Here is a 21,501-nt window from a genome sequence, read left to right as displayed (position 1 = left end):
AGAAGGGTTGAAAGCAGGACTTGCTACAGTTGGCAATTTCTGATTCCTTACAATATCAAGATAAAGACAATGGGACAGAAGTTTGGGGCCCCACATGAGGGCATCAGCAACACCTCAGACTGTCTTACAGTCTGCTGCAGGAAGGCAGATCTGTTGCAAATATACGAAATTTAGTATAATCAATGATAGTTCATTTCCCACTTCAAAGATAAATGCTAGTAAGACAAAGTGGATCTTGGAGATGAAGAACAGGCTTTGAGTTCAGGACATCAGGTTATGGATGGGGCCTCTGCAAGCTCTAGTTCATTTTGGGCTCTAAGAAACAAGAGCATCATATTAAAAATAACTCAAATTCCCCACTGTGTACATACATTATCCCTTGAGGAAGTTTCCCAAAGGCCTTGCTTCTCAGAATTTCTCTAGGAAATTTTTCATGTAGAAAACTAATAACAATGACTTGGAAATGAGTTTAATCCTATTTTCATGGTGTTCAAATTTCTGAAAGATGAGCTCAGTACCAGCAGGATTGCCATCAGCACTTTTATATGGTCCCTTATCACATATTAATCTTGCCGTGCTCCCTTACAGCAGCAACAGAGCAGTACAAAACCAGTGACAAATACAATCTTTCCTCTGTAGCAATCGAGAACATTAAGGGCAAAAAGATGACCCTTCATCAGTTTGACAAGACACCACTAATACAGCTACCTCAGACTGGCTATACTATCTTTCCCAGTCAAAGTAGTAGTGAAACCTGTCCTTTCAGTTGCTCAAAATTAATTGCCTTTCTTTTTTTAAGTAACTGGGCCTGGCTTTCAGATATACAACATGTGTGCTTCCGTTGCTCATCATCACAGAAATGTATGTTTATAAGAAGGAAGTAGTGGTTCTTTCCCACTGTCCACTACTGAATGGAGCAAAAAGTGACGTTCATGGTTGCAAAGACCGAAAAAGCAGACAACTCACAGATACCCCAATATCACATACTGTGTGTACTCACTATGATCTGCTTTATGCTGAAAAGACCAATACTGAAAATGCGCATGTTATCAACAGACCCGTGGTCCATAGGAATATGCCATTCTCTGCAGCATATTCAGTGCCCATAGCATGCTATGAACGTGTAAGGACCCAGGGCTTCCCCTTCCACAAAACAGAAAAAAACTTGTACACTATGGTCTGTGAAACCAACACAGAGAGAGGGAGTCATATAACACTGATGGCAATTAGTCTACCAGTGATCTGTCAATGCCTAATCCTCCGGCTATTTATATAGTATTTCACTTATGTAGTATTTCCTTATGCCTAGTGATAGGTAAAAGAAAACAAAAGAAAACATATTATCTGGAAATAATGGGACAATTACAGTTTTCACTTTCCTGTTCTTATGCTGTAACTGAAGAATGGGATTAGTTTTGAGAGTTTGCTGGCTTATCACATAAATCCTGATAATTAGTGATCAATAATATATCACTTTTTATTAAATTGTTGCTAAATCAAATTTAATAAGATATAATTGAAAACATTTAATATGAATGTCAAATTGCTCCCTCTTTCAGTTGTCAGGTAAAAATGTAATTGAATTACTTTAGGCTACATTAACTATGAAGTAGATGAATGAAATACAGACGAAGTAGCCAAATTCTTTACAACTGATAACAACTTCACTCTTTTGAGAGTTTCATTTGTTCTCATAAAACCCATACTATTTCCGCTACTTTGTATGTACTAGGTATATGCTACATTAAAACTAAATTGTTATTACCTACTACTTGTCTCATGCATTTGGTGTATAGTCAATTCCAAATTCTGCTAATAGTACTTTAATTCCCAGTAAAACAGAATGAGACCTTGAAGGAACTGCCTGTTATTAGTGAACTACTATTAAACATTCAGATTAACCTTGATCAGTATGGGTCTTTTAAATGTCCACATATAGGTGGCATCAATTTTAGCATCACCACTATCTTCAAGTTCTGCAATTTTATGATTATTTTGCAAGACTGCAAACATGCTTTTTATAAATGCCTTACAAAAGCTGATGAAATGCTAATGAAGCAAAGAATTATCCCAGACATAAAATCAGTCATCCAAATGTAAATCCATATGCTGTATGTAATTTAGTAGTTATTCATTTCCACTGAAAATCAGTATTCCCACTTAACGATACATATTTTTCAACAGGTCTTCAGCACTTACTGCACCTAAAAACTAGAGATATCAGTGTCCCATGAGTCCTTCCGGGCATCAGGTAACCCATATTCTCCTTATTTCATACACCAGGCAATGTGATTTTGTCATGATACTCAACAAGACTTCTCAAGTACTATTCTCAAAGCCATTAATCACATTTTTTAATTATAGCATTAGCTGTGAGGTTTCTCACAGTTTGTACCACCCTCTACAAAGAGAAAAACACGCTGCTTTGAATCATCTTTGTTACTCAGAACTAAACCTCTTTGCTCCCTTCAAGAGATTAGGCAGAGATGCTTATTTCTGCTCCTTCCTATTGAGAGAAGGGATACAATATCCTCAATTTGCTCTGCAACGTGGAACAGATCTTTATTCAGTGTCTTTATTGGACTGCTGAATAAGGAAAAAGAAACCCAGGCCCTCACAACCAAGCTGCAGTGCCAGTTGCTGACTCCATTACTTTCCCAGGAACTGCACTGGAGAGACCCAGTGTCTGAGTTCTGTTGGTTCCAGTCCAATGTCTGGCTGAGGGATCATTACTACATGCTGCTACTTCTTTGAAACAGTAGTACTTGCAGCTTCCCCCACAATAATCTAATTAAAAGAAGAAAGAAGTACTCATGGATAACAAACATTCCCAACATATGAGGAAAGTTAATGAATGCAGCCTGTATAAGTACAGCAAGTGACAGGCTAGTTTCTTTGGGACAGGGAGGTGAATTCCAATGTAGAAAGCACATGGAGCATATAGTGAAAGAATCCCTTAGACCTTTAAGAAGGGAAAGCAGAGAGTTTCTGTCTTCTTAAGAGGAAGAAAAAGGTAGGTGTTGCAGTCAGAGTACTAGTTATAACTAAGGAGAAAGGTTACAGGGCTAAGGGAGAGCCATAGGTGTTTAAGCCAACTGACAGAGGCAGTGCACAAGCTTTACACTTGGGGGAAAAAAAAGGCATGAACTCCTTTTAAGGGATTTAAGGAAGTGAATACTTCACTTTCTGTGATAAAAAGGTATGTTTAAATCACAGAAAATGGACTCCTTGTAAAAATGATAATCTCTTCCATGTAGCTGAAGCACATTAACAAACTCCCCCCCACCCTCAGTCAAGCTCAATAAATCATCAGAAATTATTTACTGCTGAGTACAATTTTCTCTTTGAGAAAGAATTGTTATTAACACTCAGATGCTAAGTATAAGAACTGAAAATTAATTTCAGAAGTCCTGTTAAAAATAACATAGATACTGTTTTCCTTGTCTATCTTGCCTTTAAATGAGAAAATCAGATTTATCACTATAGTGTCAAGAAGATCAACAAACAGCTACTACCAACCGCTGAAAGACAGAAGGGTTTGAAGTATCTGAATGAAGCTATACATCAGAAAATTATTATATAATGGACCCCAATCATGTCAACATACATTTAGCTTTATACATGGGAATAAACCCATGGGAATAAACCCATGGGATTGCAAATGAGTATAAAGTTAATCATACATAAAAGCATGAGAAGAAACCAGCCACACATTAATGTCTTCCATTTATTCTGCATGCTGCCACACTATGGCATGGGAATTTAAAAGCCCTGCACTCTGCAGTCAGAAACAGGGTGTTACAAAGACAGCTCTGCTTCACAAATTATAAAATTTCTAGGCTGAACAAAAATCCCACCTTCCTCCAGGACTGCTGCTATCCTCGCTGTCCCACTGCTCATTTTTATTTCTTGGTATTGGTGGCTGCAGCATCTCAGCAGCCAGCGGGTCTGCATCATTCTCTTCACGGCCAATCCATTCTCCAATCACACGAGGTCTAAGAAGGGGGGTGTTAAAACCTGTTGTGTCCTGAAGAGAAATAAAAAGCCACAGAAACACTGCACTGCTTGCTCTCAACCACACATGTAAATAGGAAAAGAAAAGAAGAAATAGAAAATAGCACCATTCATTAAAAAAAGTACAAAAGGAGTACAGTACGTTACCATTTCAGAGGGCTACAAAATAATCAGAAACAATTGTGGACTAATGAAAAGACTCCCGTTAACAAAAATCCAAGAGAGATTTGCCCACCCCAATGCCTCAAATCTCTCATATTTCTTACTTTTCAGTAGCAACTGTAGAAATCTGGGATATCGTCTTGAAAAACTGTGATTTTTTTTAATAAATGCACAACTCTTAAAACTGGCACTGTGTCAGTTCTGCTAAGCAACAGATGAGGTCAGTTGTATAATGAACACCCCAACCAAAAGACTGTTGTAGATTAATAGCATCACTCTTATTTGCATTATGAATCAATGTAAAACTAATAAATACATCTGCATTTGGCATTTTAAAAATAACCCTGCTGGGATTTACATAACATATCTTTCAGTTCTGAAAATGGTATTCACATTTTAATAAAATGCATTTCTGAAACTAGTATTCATATTTTTAACCACTTACTGGAAGAAGATAGTTGGAGAGGATTACAAGACGCAAGCAAAATGCATCTGGAATATTCAAAACAATGGCAATAATTTGCATTATTTTATTAGGAAATTAGATTAAGGAAACTAATTGTCCTTAAAAATTTTATGGAAAAGCTGTTCTGAAGTGGTGAGTAACTCTGTTCTCAATGTTACTAGAACGGTTGTAGATAAAGGGTCACATACAACAGTACAGTCAAACTAAAGCACACACATGTATGCAAAAAAATAGACATGAAATGATGGGATAGGAATATTTCTTTTGCTTTAATTAAACTCTTTTCTAGGTTAGCAAAGACATTTCCTAATTAGGAGAGATATTTTCTATTCCTATCCTTTAATGAGAGAAAATTTTAGGAAAACAAATCCTTGGCTGTTACCTAGCTCAGTGTCTCAAATAAATATTCCCTCCATAAAACAATGCTTTCCAAAGAGAGAGCATCTGGAAAAAGTACAGCACAGTGACTCCTAAAAACAAACCATTTTTAAAGCCTCTTCCTAATTGACACAGGTATGGTAAAACCATAGTTTGAAGTCAAGGCCTCTACTAAAATGAAACAAAGAAAAAAAAAGGCTGCAAACTGCTTTCATATTAATGTATTTACCCTGTTCTGGCTAGATGCTGTAATTTTGATCAGCAGAACTCCAAGAGCTTCCATTTTGACAGAGCCAAATGTGACCCGGGCCCTGGATTAGACTCATTCACCCTTGTTCTTTTGTTCTGCTTTCTGCAATGTGCCTGTGAGTGCATTACCGCACTCCACTCTCCATATGTCTCTCCAGAGTTCTCCATCACTTAACTAAATCACTTTTTACACAATGTCTGTTTTCTGCAAGGCTGATGTGACACAGTAGGACCACTGAAAATGGAAGGCAGCCAATACAGAAGAGAAATCTGAGGAAAACACCACAGCTTCAGAGGTTTTAGAATACCTAACCACTGGTGTCTTGTACTTACAAATATAGATATTGTGCATCTGTCTGGCGTTGTGTCAGTCAGATAATGTAGACCAGATGACAGTGGTCTCTGGTCACTTGACAGGCATAACCTGTCACAGGTGTGGCTACCATCATATGCTTACGAGCTAGGAAAAAAGATTATTCCACTGCCCACAATGCCTTCATTATACAAGGTGCTTACATTAGTTTCTTTAAGTAAGAACCATTTGGCCCCTTCTAAGGTTTATTCCTGCTACTCTAGCCATTTTCTCCCATCCCTTTCACTCTAGGATCATTTCTAATAATTAATAAAAATGGTTCCTGGAGCTAGTTAAACTTTCAATGACTTGCAGTGTTAATCTTGCTAAAAGCTTTCAGTCCCTTAAGTGAAAATGAAAAGCACCTAAAATTTTGCCCTTTTTTCAGTACCATAAGATTTTCCTGACACTGTACACTGCACCATCAGCATATGAATAAGCAAACCACGAATGCAGAGTCTATCCTTGTTATGCTGATTTCTTTTCTAGACATTTGAGGGATTAAAGTAGCACTTTCATACTCTACTTAATAGAAATGTAATTTGCATTACATAGTCATGCTTTGCCTCACTTTATCACCTTGCTTTCCTTTTCGAATCTTATTAGACTAGTACACCACAGTTTAAGTGACCTAATTTATTTTCCTCCTTTCAACTATACAAGCAGCCACAGTGAAAACCATAAATGGAGAATCAGAGACTGTCTATTCAGAATACCAGGGTGTTTATTTGGCACCTTATTTCAAAAGCTTCAATAAATTCAGATGAAGAATTCTGTTCTCAAACAAGTTTTTATAGTTTGGGGTTTTTTTTATATAAACCTTAAAATCTTAACTGATTTCCAATTTATATTCCCCCATAAATAACAGAAGAGATTAACAGTGACATTAGTGCACACAGAAATATTTTCAGGACAGGTACATATTTAAATCTCCACTAAATGAATCTAGAGGATTATTTTATGGTGCAGTCCAGGTGTCGTCCACTTATCATCCACATCAGTGGCTACCAACTTGACACACTCCAGCTTCATTTATGTGAAGACCAGTAGAAGAACAGAAAGACTGGAGAACAGCTGCATCTTCTCTTCACATTGGGCTGAGATGTGGTTGCAGTATGCAACCCCTACCAGGGAGCACAACAACATTTGTGTATCCATTTATTTAAGCATAGTTTAAAAAGCTCAGTATTCCTAATTTCTGATATGGATTTTGAGGGAATTTCCATAGTGAGAAATACTTTTGGGTGAGACAAAATTTGTTTATTTTTGCGACTCAGAGTAGTTGTCTCCTCTATTTTATTAATTATAACCTGTGTTCATTGTAGTAATACTACATTTAAGAAGAAAGTATACCCTACACACAGCATAGAAAAAATGTTTTTGTATTAACATTGAGGGTCAAAATCTGTTATGAATTATTAGATCATCTTCACTTGAGTTTAATTCTGGATCTCTAACACTTACGTGTCTCCCATTATTAATGTTTAAAGTGACTGAAAGACTTTGTTGAGAATTCCAGACAAATCTCACAATGTTACAACAGGTCTCACATTATCTGTGAGAGCTCCACTACATGAATCTTAAGTAAAGCACCAATCCATTGAATATTGGGTTTATGTGAAAATCTCATCTATTTAAAAAGAAAATATTTCTAGTCTCTGTATTTGCAGTAAAAAAAAAAGCTTGGAAAACCTTCACTAAGTGTTCTTTAAAGAATCAAAAGCCAGAAGATGAATAAACCTTCCCCTACCTCCTTTTAAATTCCTTTAAAATGGCAATATTTTAGTCAGTCTCCAACTGTGGCAAGAGTCTGATTAAGAAACATTGCTGAAATGAGTACAACCATATAAAGCCATTTTAAACCTATTTCTGCACTGTAGCATCCTAGCTACATTTTGCCTCAATGTATCTTACAATGCAGACATTCTACAGTGCAACATATATTAGTTTATTATATCAGTTTATTTCGTGACATATAGACAAATGTCTTCCAGCAGCAGCAAATTCTAGAGGAGGCACATCATCAGTAGCCCCATGGTCAGAGCATTCACCTAGGACACCAGAGTTTCAGTAGTATGTCTGTTCTATACTTCTGTGTGTATTTGAACTTCCACTTCCCAGGGAAGTGTCCAAATAGACTTAGGAAAAAAACTGAAATTCACAATGAATTCAGTGTTTTTCTTTAGAATTTTTAAATCAGCCTAGAATTCCATGAATTTTGCAGAAAGGTTAACATCCTAGCTCAAATTCTTTGTTTACATGAAATTCTTCATATGATTGAGGAGCTTTAGGAAACTACACACTTTCATGCATGGTTTCTGTTCAGTAGTAAGGAGGGTGAGTCAATTCAGAAATCCGTATTATATTAATACTGCACTTTATCCTTAAAATCTGTGAGCCACAAGGCATCCCTTCTCATTTTCTTTCTTTACACACCATACTTGCTGTGCCAGTTGCTGATTTTACATAGCTTCCACAGCCTAGAGATGCAGACTGAATCAAGAGAGACAGAACACGAAACTATGCAAGTCTGAAGTAAATCAGATGAAAAAGAAGGGAATCTATGCAATAAATCTGTTTTAATTGCAGGAATCTTAGGTTTTTTTTTTTTTTTGCAAAGATACCAGTGGACTTAGAAATTTTATTAGAGTGGCAAACCGAAAGCTTCCATTTTGACTGAAGACCTTGTCTGCCTGTATTTTCTCTACCTCTGTCTTGGACTGAAGCCCCAAGTACTGGCAAAAAGCTAATAATAGCAGATATTTGACAAGAATCCATTTAAATGAAACACCCATCCAAAATCACAAAAGTGATTGTAATTCAGAGCAAATCGGTTTTCCAAATCTAAATGCTCGAGTAACTAAGCAACTAACTAATTAACTGGATTACCTGGAGGAGGAGTTACATCAACCAACAATACTGATCAAGTACTCTCCTGACAAAGGCAGCTAGAGGTTATTGCAGGCAGAAGGAAATAATTTTTTAAAAAATACTTAGATAATGAGAAACAAAAATAAAGAAACATACATACACATTCTCTGTTTTCTCCAGGTTCATAGTTTAAACCACAGAAAAACCAGCAGGATTATGGGCTCTGTCATAACCCCCAGGAATGTTTCTCATCATCAGGAAAATAAAGCAAGGAAGACTGTATAGAAGAATTTATTATTGTGTTTAGTTTTATGTCTCTCATGACAACTATCTAATGCCAATGTTCTAACAGAATCCAATGCCAAGTTTGGGCATGCTGTTCTAGACCCATGACATGCACCTGAAGTGTTAAATGGTTAATCCAAACCACAGATGAATGTCTTCTGAAAAATGATTCAGTGCTGCCACAGCTTAGATAAGGAAGCTGTAGTATCAGCATATATTTCTGGGAAAGGAATTACAATGAACTTGACTACCTTTATACCTGAAAAATAAACATCGCCTGGGAACATGCTCAGGTGAAATGGAACCAAATTCTGTCTAATGTTAAACCATTATCAGGTTGTCTTTGGTTGGTTTTGGCCCAACCCAAATAATACACTTAGAAACAAGTCACACGAACATTTCAAGAAATAGCTCATGTAAGGGATCATTCCTAGGAGGCACGATTCCACAGAATGGTCCTGGCTATCCTTAATTTCTTGACAAAGAACAAGCCTTTATGTCCATTAAAAATCCTTAAGGGGCCAAACAAGAAATAGAAATGAAGTTCACTAATGCCCATGGAGATGATAAATTGCACTGCTTCTGTAAATCTATCCTGGAAGCCTGTTGAGCAACGCTGCACAAAGGAAGCATGTTAAGAGCTTTATTGCTTGGGTTTTCATTTATTTTACAAATAACTTTTGATTTCAAGAACATTCAATTTACCTGTCTTCATCAGAAACAGATGTTAAAGCAGATGCAGTACTGTAACAGTGTCAGATAATGTAAGCTATCGAATGTACATAACATAATGGCAAGTTTTATTTAAAAAACCCCCACCACCTTTCAATTTTAAATCACAAACAATGAAGTATATGGTAACAAAAAGAAAATTAACTTTTCACTCAGACTGGATCCTGAGGAAATTCACAAAGTTCCCCATCTCAATTTTCATACTGAATAATTAAATCTAAAAAAAATGAATGCTTTTGAACAATAATCTATCATCATTTAAAAAAAATTAACACAGAAGTATCTAAAATATATGTAAAAAGCATGTAATAACAAGCTCTAGCCCAAAACGTCTTTTTCCTTCCACAAACAGTAATTCATAGTTTTTTTCAGCAAACAAAACTAAATGAAGAGGAGTTCTTCGTAAATATTCTTAAGGGTAAGTGTTCTAATGGAAGGACTTTCTAATTCTATTTCTCATCACTTTTGAGCACAGTTAAGGAAATAGTAGGAAGGAAGACTTAGATACTGTTATACTCTCAATATGAACAATGAGATAAAGCAAGATCAAGGGCAAAATGATAGGTAACGGCCATGGTTTTGAAATGGCAGCCCCATATGCACATGACTGCATGGTAACAGTGATCAGTCTTGTCTAATTGGCCTTTCCTGGAGAACCCAATGGAGGTATTTTATACGCACTTGTGTCCAAAAGTTTCGTGTCCTCATTTTACCAGGAGAAAGGAAAGATATTTTTAAAATTGTCTCCTGTATTAGGCATTATTCCTGTGTCTTATATACCTTTTGATCTTATTTTCCTGAGAGTAATGGTTTCTAACACCAAGCACACAACCCAAGATTCTTGGCACTAGAAGCACAATGCTGTTCACTGGTGAGAACGGGGAAGATAAAGGTGTTCTGCTTCCTTTGAAACTTTGAAAAATTAGCTTGATTACTCTTTCAGCATAGAGTTCTTCACAGCTAAAACTAAAATTCATGTTAACTGAGTAATGTATCAAAAAGGCCAAACCAGAAGAGATCAGTCTTTGTTCCTTTCAGCAAGGAAGTAAAGACTGATCTTTATGCCCTGTGCATCCCTGATCAAATGTAGGGAGCAAAAATTATTCCTAAATATTCTTACAAAATACATCTGAGAATGCAGAATTCATGACTTCATGAATAAAAGGTATTTAAAGCTAAATGTTTCCAAAAGTACACAAAGTAACCCAACAGACTATATTAAGCAAAGCTGGTATCAAGATCAAAAGCACTTCCATGGCCTCAATGAGTGTCTCTTAAACGCAGTGAGATTTTTTTTTCCGTAGTTGACAGCCCATCCTGGATCAAGCTCTTAATGTATCAACATATATGGTACTTACCCATAGAGCTTTCCATATGCAAACTTCCTCTGAACCCAATAGAACTGAAGTGTTTATGCCAGGACAGGGAGAAGCAGCTCTCATCACCTAAAATTATTGCAATCATCTGTCTTTTTGTAGTGTTCATTAGGTATACAATAAATCTTACCTTATCAAGTTCATCAGAAATAGCAATGCCTGCAAATAAAACAGATTAAAAAAAAGAAAAAGATTTAGAAACATTCTTTCTATAAATATCTTTTACTACAGTAAGTAAAAGTAAGGTTTAATCTGAAAAGTTTACATATTGTTCTGTACACACTGCTGTACCATACAGTGTATCATACTTTGTTCCATTAGTGAAATTGCCTAGAAACAATATACTCTTAACTCTCCTCAGCTGCAATATTATCAAAATGAGTTTTCAAAAAACTATGGAAATGAAAACAGTAGATGTACCAGTAAAGTGATAACGAGCTTAAGTATACTTCTACCTGCTTTCTAAAAATAAACCAGCAACATAATATTTACATATGGACACATTATTATGCAAATCTCACCCTGACCAGCATGCATAACGTCATGCTGCAATTACAGGGCAACACGGACATGACTCTTCTCTCTTTTTCCATGGTTCAATGTAGAATCAATTCTATGAAAACAGATGGAATTTAAAGAGAGGAAAATTTCAAAGTAAAATTTCACAATAGAACGCAAACCTGGTTTTCTAAATCTCCTGAACAAGAACATATTTGCTCTTGTCCTTTCTGCTGATGCCTGCCTGACGCTTTCCTATGCTTGCTTCTATTATGTCATCTAACTCTTTTAATTATGACTATCCTGTAGTACATTAAATATGCACAGGAGGTCTCAAGAATTTTTTACAAATCTACATGCCTCAGTCATGTCACATGGAGAGATCAAGTAATCATACATTTAATGCTACCACATTGAAAATTCTGATATATTGAAAGCAAAGCATTTCCCAGGTTCCTATGAGGTTTGATAGGAAACATTTCCAGGTTAGAACTTCATTTCAAAAACCAAAGACAAGCATCTCCTGGTGGTGAAAACAAAATGGAGAAGTACCCAGGCATAGGAAGAACACGCACTTGAAAGTTGTTTTCTAATTCATATCATGTTATCAGGAAAACTTCTACCAAGGAATGCAAGAGATGATACTGCAAAATATGTAGTATCAGCTGAGGGGAGAGTTACTCCTTCTAAAATCATACTAAAGATTGCAGCAGCGTAAGCTTATTTCCATGACTTTTTATTTACAATTTGGTATATCATAACTATATGACTTGTTTTTTTACTGTACTTTTAATCATTAACTCTATATGGCTAATCCTCAGTTTAGATGACTTCCTTATATCAATTTTTGTTTTAAAAACAGTGAAGTCCTAGGATAACTGCAATTATAATTTTAAGACCTCATCAAAACATAACAAATATGCCAGGAGTTAACAGAATATTTTCAGTTATTTAATAGTTCTAAACTAGACTATATTGAAAAAGATCCATTTTGCCTAACCCTTCCACCCCTCACAGCAATTAACCCATTTTAATAACTTCAGACTGTTTTATTTAGCCCAGACACTACACTAATGTCCAGAAGTATAATCAGCATGTTGCACCAACCTGAATCATTCAAAAGGACTTTAGTGTGTTTTGAATTTCTTCAACCCCCAATGGGCATTTACTAGAGAGAAGATAACTGCACTCTTGAAGATAGTAAAAAACTAATTCAAGGTTCTCTTTATCTCAACTTTGAAAACCTGATTTCCATCAATCAGCTCTCCATCACATTGGATATATTTTGCATAACCAAGGTCAATCCATTTTATGACTACAAATGCTCTCTCTAAACAGACAAACTACCTTTTCTCAGCAATCTCCCATAATGTTAAGACAGTTCATTTTGGTTTGATATGGGTTTATTTCCTCAGATTGGAGGTTGGTTCCGTTTTCTTCTGCTTTCACAGATGCTCTGTGAATGGGTCTTTGAAACCTGGGATCAGATACAAGACCAATTGTACACTGTGCTGGCTTACTCATTAAAAATATTTATTTTCAAGTATGGCAAAAGAAACTACAAAAAAGGTAACCCTGCCATTTCCAAGACTCCATTCCAAAAAATGCCAAATGCTTTTACTATTCAACTGCCTATGTTGCTAATCGAAGATCAGTATTGAAAGTACTGTACACACAACTATATGCCTCACATAAAAAGCTCTACTAACTTCTCTGATTAAGTTACATATAAGCACATAAAATTGAAAAACATCCATAATCTAAAGGAGTGCTTTTAGTAAAATGCTTTTTTGTATAAGTCCCATTGGTTCCCCAGAATTTTCGCCGAATTTAGAGAACACTGAGTAATTTAATTGATCAGAATGCCCCAAATTTCTTCTTTACTAAATTGCAAACAGCAGCAAGACACCAAAACTAACTGTGTTTCTTAGATGAGCAAGTAGAGAGATAGCAGTTTCTGAGGACATCTTCCCCAAATAAAATTTTAGAAGTTTAGAAAATTTTTATCTTTGCAATCACAGAATTAAACCTGCAAACTCTTTTTATCTCTCTCTCTCTCTGATGTGGTATCAAGAGAAGAGAAAAAGGATTCTAGGGAAGAAATTTCTTAAGGAGCTTGTTACAGTAATCTTGGCATAGTGATTCTTCTGGAGGTGGGATTTACCATACTGTCAGTCATAAAGTTCTTTATGTTATGGCTTGAGCCCCATTAACATTAACAAAACTCCATTAGTTCCTGATAATACAACTCCATTAGCAGAGACAGGGATAAATTAATCCATTAAAAGGTGGGTGTAAAAAAGCTTCTCATTTTCTTCTAAGACACTACTGCACCACACACTTAGTGTGTCTCCACTCTCACCAATTTTCTTTCACAGTTGCCAAACTGACAAAATATCACAGCTGAAACTGAGAGGCGGGGGCCTTGCACCCTGTGTGCAGTAGACAGAAAATCACAACAGTAAGGTCATTTTTGGGGTGCAGTTCTCAAGTAGAATAATATGGACTCCAGTTTTCACAAAGTAGTTCCTCAAAAAATCAAACTCATTGTATATTTACCATAACATCAAAAAAAAAACCCAAAAAAACAAAAACCAGAATCCTGAGAACACAACTAGAGATAGTCATAATTATCATACAGGATTATTTAGGATTTCTGGTATTCTTTTAACCCTTACCACACTCCTGACTTTTTGGTAGTCAAACAGGTTACTGTCAGTTACTTGAAAATAAAGTAATACATTGACAATTTAAAATAGCTGAATTTCTACAAAGTAATGGTAACAGTGGTCGCCCTCTCCAGTTCATATAATTGCTAATATCCAGAGATCAGCATTTTTCAAAAAGAAAACCCTCTTTTCACCTGTTTTGTATCTTTGACAGCAAATAGTTGGTTGTGCTCTCTCTACCTTATACAGTTATTTTCATTTTTTTCTGTGTGGCTTTCATACAACGTAAAAGAGGAAATATAAAATTTTATTTTTTATATATTCTAAATAGAAAAATGTCATTGTAAAATCACAGAATGCTAGAGACAAAGTGACAGCCCATTCCATGAAACTACTCTAAATGGAAAGAGCTATGTTTCAGGTTTAGGCAAATCGCCCATAGATGTAGCCAAAATGTCCACACACTAAAAGCTTTTTACCTAACAATTTAGTCACTTCCTCAAACTCTAGCCTTTTTCCATCACAACTTAATCCTAATCACCAAAAAGCCCTAATACCAGAAAAATTGACACATCGAGTTTCTTCAACCTTGAAACTAATGGCTTTGTTAGAACATAGAATCATAGAATCATTTAGGTTGGAAAAGACCTTCAAGATCATCGAGTCCAACCATCAACCACGCCCACTAAACCATGTTATGGAGTACCCCGTCTACCCGTTTTTTGAATACCTCCAGGGATGGTGACTCAACCACTTCCCTGGGCAGCCTATTCCAATGTCTGACAACCCTCTCAGTAAAGAAATTTTTCCTAATATCCAACCTAAATCTCCCTTGCTGAAACTTGAGGCCATTTCCTCTCATCCTATCACCAGCCACCTGACAGAAGAGACCAGCACCCACCTCACTACAACCCCCCTTCAGGTAGTTGTAGAGAGCGATAAGGTCTCCCCTCAGCCTCCTCTTCTTGTTATTAGGAAAACTATTTCTGACTTCCCTCAGCTTAAAGCATTTAAAGCCTGACTCTGCCTGATGGTGACCATAGAGAATGGAAGTTTTAGGGCTGCTTCATTATTTCTCTGCCCCAAGTCACTGAGCAGTTGGATAAGAAGGGGGCTGTTGAAAAAGTTCTGCCTTTGTTGGGGAAGGTCTTCTGATGTCAAAGGCATAAAGGAGCGTGCTTTACCCTTTCTCTCATAGCAGCTGTTTCTCACAGACAACATTTGCTATAGTTTTATATCATACTATGATTGACAACTATACAATAGTCCTGCCATTCTTATTTTTTGCAATGAAAAAGTGCAGTGTTCTGACTAACAGTGTGAGAGTTTGCTTGCCACCATCAGCTAAGGCTCACAGACAAGGTTTACAGTGGGAATTAGTTACATACCTAACTGCCAACTTTATGTCTTTAAAAATCTTCCTTTTTACAAGTAATTAAGGATGCTGAATTTTGATCAGGTGTCACAAGTACCCAGCCCACTCACCTGTCTGGTGAATTACACAGACATATTCAGGGCACTTGTTTCTACTTTTCAGTGTAATGACCCTCTGTGCTATAAGGGTGTTGGAACAATAAAGTAATTGCTCTGAACATGCTTTCACAGCCCTTCAGAAATGCTCCACAGCCACAATTACTGCCATCTCTGATCAGCAACAAAACCGGAGCAGGGCTGTTCATGGTAGCACAGCCTTGCTCAACCAGAAGACTTTCATCCTGTCAATAGCTTGTTTTTTTAAGAGAACTGGATGAACAAGATACTCTCTGATTGCAAGAAAGGTCTTGCACACTAGGATCAAATGAAACATGACTACCAGGCAGTGTAATAACAATGCAATTTATTAATACTTATTATACTTTAATTACTATTATCATGCCTACATCAAGCAGATAGCCCAAAAGCATATCTTACTGTATTAGCCATGTACCTTACGGCTTTTTTATACCTAAAATATTAAACCAGTTGTTTGTCATGCCTTTTTTTTAAATTAGCATGGATTATTAAAACCATTCTTTACACAGTTATCTTAGATTTCTGTTCCCAATCTTCTATCCCTATGGCAATCTGCAGCAGCACAATGGTAAGAATGGAGAAATAAAGATGATGATCATTACAGCATTATAGCATCTTCTTTGATGAAAAAGCCACCTCCCAAAATGTATCTGCACCATGTTTTAATGGTTTTAATGATTTTATTTATCCCTTTTGAGTCTAGAATGATTATCTTCCACAGTAAAGACAAGACTTTCTGCTTAGGTCACTCTGCTTAATTTCTAGTTTACTAGGAAATTAACTTTCTTTCAAAAGAAAAATTAACATTGTTAGTAACAATTCCATGACTCGTAAAAATGCCTAGCTGTTTCGTATGCAGTTCTTAGCAGAAGAGTTGTATTTGTTGCTGCTCTCCTGCAACAAATACAATTAATCCAGTACTTAATGCCTCTCCATTCAGTGGTATTATTCCTCTTTGAAGAAATTATTTTTAGACACTTCAATGCTCTCAATTCAACACCATAAAATTAATTTTCAAAACAGTAGGCATCACACAAGTTCAGGTCTTTTTGAAATGGCAAGTCATAAAATCCCTGCCTGCTGCATTATTCCCGATCAGCTTTACAGTAGCTTAAAAACTTGCAATATATGCTATACACACCTGAAATTATAAAGTATGTATAAGAATAGAATGAAAGTTGTGAAACTTCAGAGATAGCTACCATTTTTGCTCTTATTTGTGGTCTTTGAATAATTATAGGAAAACATAACACAAAAATTAGTTGAGATTTTTTTAAGACTTACGTTTTTCTAAATGCACAACGTACATCTGACAAGTCTAATGTGTACCCAGTCATACGAAAATAAAATGCTACTACTTTAATGTGTGCCAGACTACCATTATTCAGCTCAATGGGAGTAAACACCTTATGCATTTTCCTAAACATCCAGAAGATGGCCACAGAGGTCCCAATAGCCAGTTTTACTACTTGCCAAAGAAAGCCTTCTGGATTTGACATACAGAATTTAGACATACAGAATTTAGACATACTAAGACAACCCCAATGCAACTCTGACTAACTTGACAAAATTCATTCTCAGGATCGGTCTAGGGTAGGCAACTTGCGGATGGCTGGACTGTCAACCTCATAGTGCATCACAGGTTCTGTAACAAACTCCAGGACAATAATTATTATTCTACCATTATTAATACTGCAGCTTGAGCATGAACACAGGAATACCATATCATGTATCAACTGCCCAGCAGTTAACTGTCCCAATGCGTTGTCCTATCCATTGTAAATTAGGGGAAGCATATGTTCCCTCACTGGTGGGACAGGCCATCTCAGATGTACTTGCATTTCCCATGGCAAAATCTTGTGCCATACTGCAGCTGGCAGCATAGTAAATTCTAGTCCCTGTGCCCATTTGCAACATGTGTTAAACACAAGGTAAACTGAAGAAATTAATTGTTTCACACCATCCTCTGGTTGCACCAAACAAAGCGCTTCCCCCAGAAAATACGTACACAAGAACAAAACCAGCTCAGTCATTTCTGTATAGGAACTTTATAATAGATTTGTCATTGACTGTCATAATAGACGTTCTTCTATTATTTCCTTTACTTACACAGAGTCATTTTACAACTTTCAAAATTAGATGTATTTCCTCCAGTAGTAACTCAGAGATTTTCTGTGAAGGCATATTGAATCGAAACCTCAGAGTTCTTGCCAATGAGGGGCATATGTCCTTATGTTATTAAACAACTATGTATCAAGTTTCTGTAGTGGTACCCACTTTGAATTAGGATAATATTCCTCCCAATATCTAGCCATATAAGAACAGAGGAAACAGTGTATCTACAAGGCACTACGCATTAACATACCAGCATACTATACATCAGTATAGTCACTATCTAGGAAACACAGATTTAATCTCTCCTCCCCATAGTGGCTCTAAAAAAATAAAAATAATTAATTCCCAGCAAAAGAATCAGTGCTTTAGACTTGCAGCATTTCTATATCCAAATATCTGAGTGGCTCCAATGGAGAATACAGGTTTCAGGATTAGGTTTGATGAGTAATGAATCACAGAGAGAAATAAAGTACCCACCAAATACTATGTCCCAGAAACTCTCCTAGGCCAAGGTCATCTCAAAACAGAAAAATCAACACTGCAGAATCTTCATTTTAGGCAAAAGTGTACACTGCAGTAGGCTGGTTAAGGTGGGTAGCCCACAATGGCCAGTAGCCAAGGACAGAGTCATAGCTCACCCTTCTACTACCCCCTGAATGCCAACCCCCTTCTTCTAAGAACTAGAAAGTACCATACCTGAGATGACAGTCACACAAACCCCAGTTCTGCAATAGCATTAGGGAAACTTTTAGCAAGCCAAATACTGTTCCAGAGAAGGACACTGTAACTCAAAAAGAGACTCTAGTCCTGAAGCTTAGAGCAGGCTAGATCAGAATGGCAAATACCTCCACGAAGGTAATTAAAAATTTAACATCTGTAGGGAAAAGATACTTATAACTGAAGTAACAGTGATCTCCTGGCCATATAAGCCCCACTTCATAATTGAATAGCAATAATTAGGTTCACATTCTTCCTGTTTCAATCTCAGAAAATATCATTATTTTGTATTATTACTCATACATCACACTAAAAGCAAATGGATTTTATGAGCAAAGGCAGTATCGGATAACAGCTGCAGTACTGAGATAAAATTATCTTCCTTAAAGGTTTGATTGAGCTTATCTAAAAATGTCGATCTCAAAATAAATCACAAACATTGATCTCACACAAGAATAACATGGTTTTAAAGTTCAGCCTGAACACAAGAAAGGAAAAAGCCTCTATAGAATACTGATGACTAGTTTTTTGGTTCAATTATAAGAGCACATTTAGGGCTAGTTGCTCAACCGATCATGGATATGTCATTTTTACAGACTAAAGTCCATTTCAGATCAACATCTGTGTATGACTGAAAAAAAACCCTGAAGTATTATGTCTTAAAACAATGCCCCTCATGAGGTGATTGATAAAAGTCTAGTTACATGTCATGCAGGTGTGCATTTGCAGTTATATCATCATCAGTTATATCATCAGGAGGGAAAATTCAGAGGTGTCTGAAAAATGTTAGTGGCATTCCATTCAAGTACATCTTCCATAACCGCAATATAAATCATTAATAGTTTCCTATAGTGTAGAAGCATCTAAATGAAGCCCCATTCTAATGTGTTTCAGAGACTGCTAAATGCACTGAAGTAGTTCATGATATATATATTAAACTTCTCACATCCCACATACTCGCAGGTTCATCCACAAAACCGAGGACATTATTTTAGTGGTTTGTTAACATATTCTGATCTTTTTTTGAACTAGTTCTACCCTTATTGTTATGAGAGTTTTACTCCTGTTGCTTATCATCTTCCTCATAAAAGATAAACAGAACATAGGCTTTTACATTTCACTATTTTATCTTTTTCTTAAAAGGGTAAGATTATGCTTGTCTGTCTTAAGCTATGCATAAACAACATCATCTGATTCTAACATTATGAGAAATTCCTGGACAACTGGCTCTAGGTGGCCCTGCTTGAGCAGGGGTGGGGACCAGATGACCTCCAGAGGTCCCTTCCATCTTCAGACATTCTGTGATTCTACAATTCTTTATGGTTTCCAGCAATATTTTCTACTAGACTGCAGATGGCTTTCTTATTTACTATTTATTGATTGATTACTCCCCTTCCAAATTAAGAAATAAAACAGTACTTTTTTTCCTATTGGTTATAGCTAGAAAGCATTATTTCTGGGATTCCCTCCAACTAACTGACTTGGATTCATTACCAAATAGCTTTGGTTAATGTTAACTTACTACCATTTTCTGACCTTAGAATGTTCACTGAATTCAAAGCATGATAAATTTGTTTCTTCCTCTCTGATTTGTAGTATACACATGGCCTTAACAAGGATTCAAACATTACGAACAAAATGTTGGTTATCTCTGTTGAAAGGCTATGTGTATTTATGAAAAAGTACTTATGTCACAGTAGAACATATTAATGCTGTTACCATGTGTAATTTGAAACATCCAATATGCACACATTTTCAATATGCACTCTAATACTTAACTGTTCATATAAAAGATGTAAAGTTGTTCACAAAGCAGGCAGACTTCATACCTACTTTGCAGCAAGCTCTTGCTGACTTAGTCCTCATTTTTCCCACTCAAAACACTCATAATTCACTGGTTTCCATCTCTTGTTATATATTTTTACCATCCTCAGAAGATGGGGGGGTGAGGAAAGGTATATTCATGAGCAAGATCCTTAGCTATCCAGGAGATTTTAACTCTCTTTAAAAGGTAAACAGGCCAGAAGGGGAAATACAAGAGCATACATTTGAAACAGCATGGAACTTTTCTTACTTATGATCAGCTGATGGAGAAGGATGACAGTAATAAAGATGAGAGACCTTGCAATCAAAGAAAACAAAACATGCATGAGGCAAACACAGTATATTCCTGTATGTTGCTTCATAAACCAAAGCCCCCCCTAAATAGTTGACTTGATAGTTCAAAATCCACTTCAATAACACACAGCTGATTCAAGAAGCAAACAAAACCCAGGTTTCCCACATGGGTAGGCCTCTGGAAAACGGTATACTTAAATCACTAATCTCCAACACACTTAGATCGTAATTATGGCAATACTCTTCCCCCGTCTCTCAAAACTTGTAAGATACTTTTAACATTGAGTGTGAAGTCACTTTTGATTTCTCAGATCTACTGCAGCACAGAATTAGTCACATATTGTCTTGATGGGGCTTGGGAGGAGGGCTCCAAATATAAGGAAGTTCAGTTTTAATCACTAGGAGGACTGAACATAGGAGAAACCAGACATCCAAGTGCCTGAATCTCACCTTCCAAAGCTTTCAGGCAGTTCTAATTTTGTGTGAAGTGCACAGGTTTGTCTCACAGCAGGTATCTAGACTGCATAGTGAATGAAGCAATAGAAACTAGAGTTTAATTCACGGGCTGTGTCAGCTGCATAGCAGGCAATGAAGTCCTGGAAACTCACTACAAGATCCAAAGCTCATCTTTAAAAATGAAAATGAATTCCAGGACTTGATGGAAAATTCATTTAACTTCAAACATCTGGTTTTATGTGGCACTCTTCCCTGTTAAAATACTGAAGAATGAAATGAAAGGGTGCTGTAAAAAGCCATCAATAGTACATAGTGATCATTTGCATACTCAACTATTTGTTGAGCCCCAGTGCCTGTCCCATACTGCTTCGAAACAAGATTAGTATCAAATGTAGCATTAGACTCATACAATTTACGGACTTGCTTGTAGAATTAAAAGCACTGACTAGCCTGCCCAAACCAAGCATTAACACTGGAGAAGGTAGCTATGGGACCTTGTCATAGCTTTTGTAAAATTCACCACATGGGATG

At 36.4% G+C, this 21,501-nt stretch overlaps 1 protein-coding gene across 1 annotated transcript in view; it reads right to left on the bottom strand.

The window, feature by feature from the left end:
• Window positions 1-21,501, bottom strand: part of C3H8orf34 (chromosome 3 C8orf34 homolog) — a 180,483-nt gene that overhangs the window by 113,137 nt on the left and 45,845 nt on the right. The window contains exons 5-6 of the mRNA XM_075024344.1: window positions 11,016-11,044; window positions 3,858-4,027 (exon numbers count right to left, since the gene is read on the bottom strand). Of these exons, the coding sequence (XP_074880445.1) occupies window positions 3,858-4,027; window positions 11,016-11,044 (199 nt within the window). The remainder of the gene's footprint in view (window positions 1-3,857; window positions 4,028-11,015; window positions 11,045-21,501) is intronic.

The sequence above is a fragment of the Buteo buteo genome, chromosome 3, assembly GCF_964188355.1.
Source record: "Buteo buteo chromosome 3, bButBut1.hap1.1, whole genome shotgun sequence".
Lineage (NCBI taxonomy): Eukaryota > Metazoa > Chordata > Aves > Accipitriformes > Accipitridae > Buteo > Buteo buteo.
The sequence above is the reverse complement of the archived record's forward strand: the minus strand, read 5'-3'. Positions and strand labels throughout refer to the sequence as shown.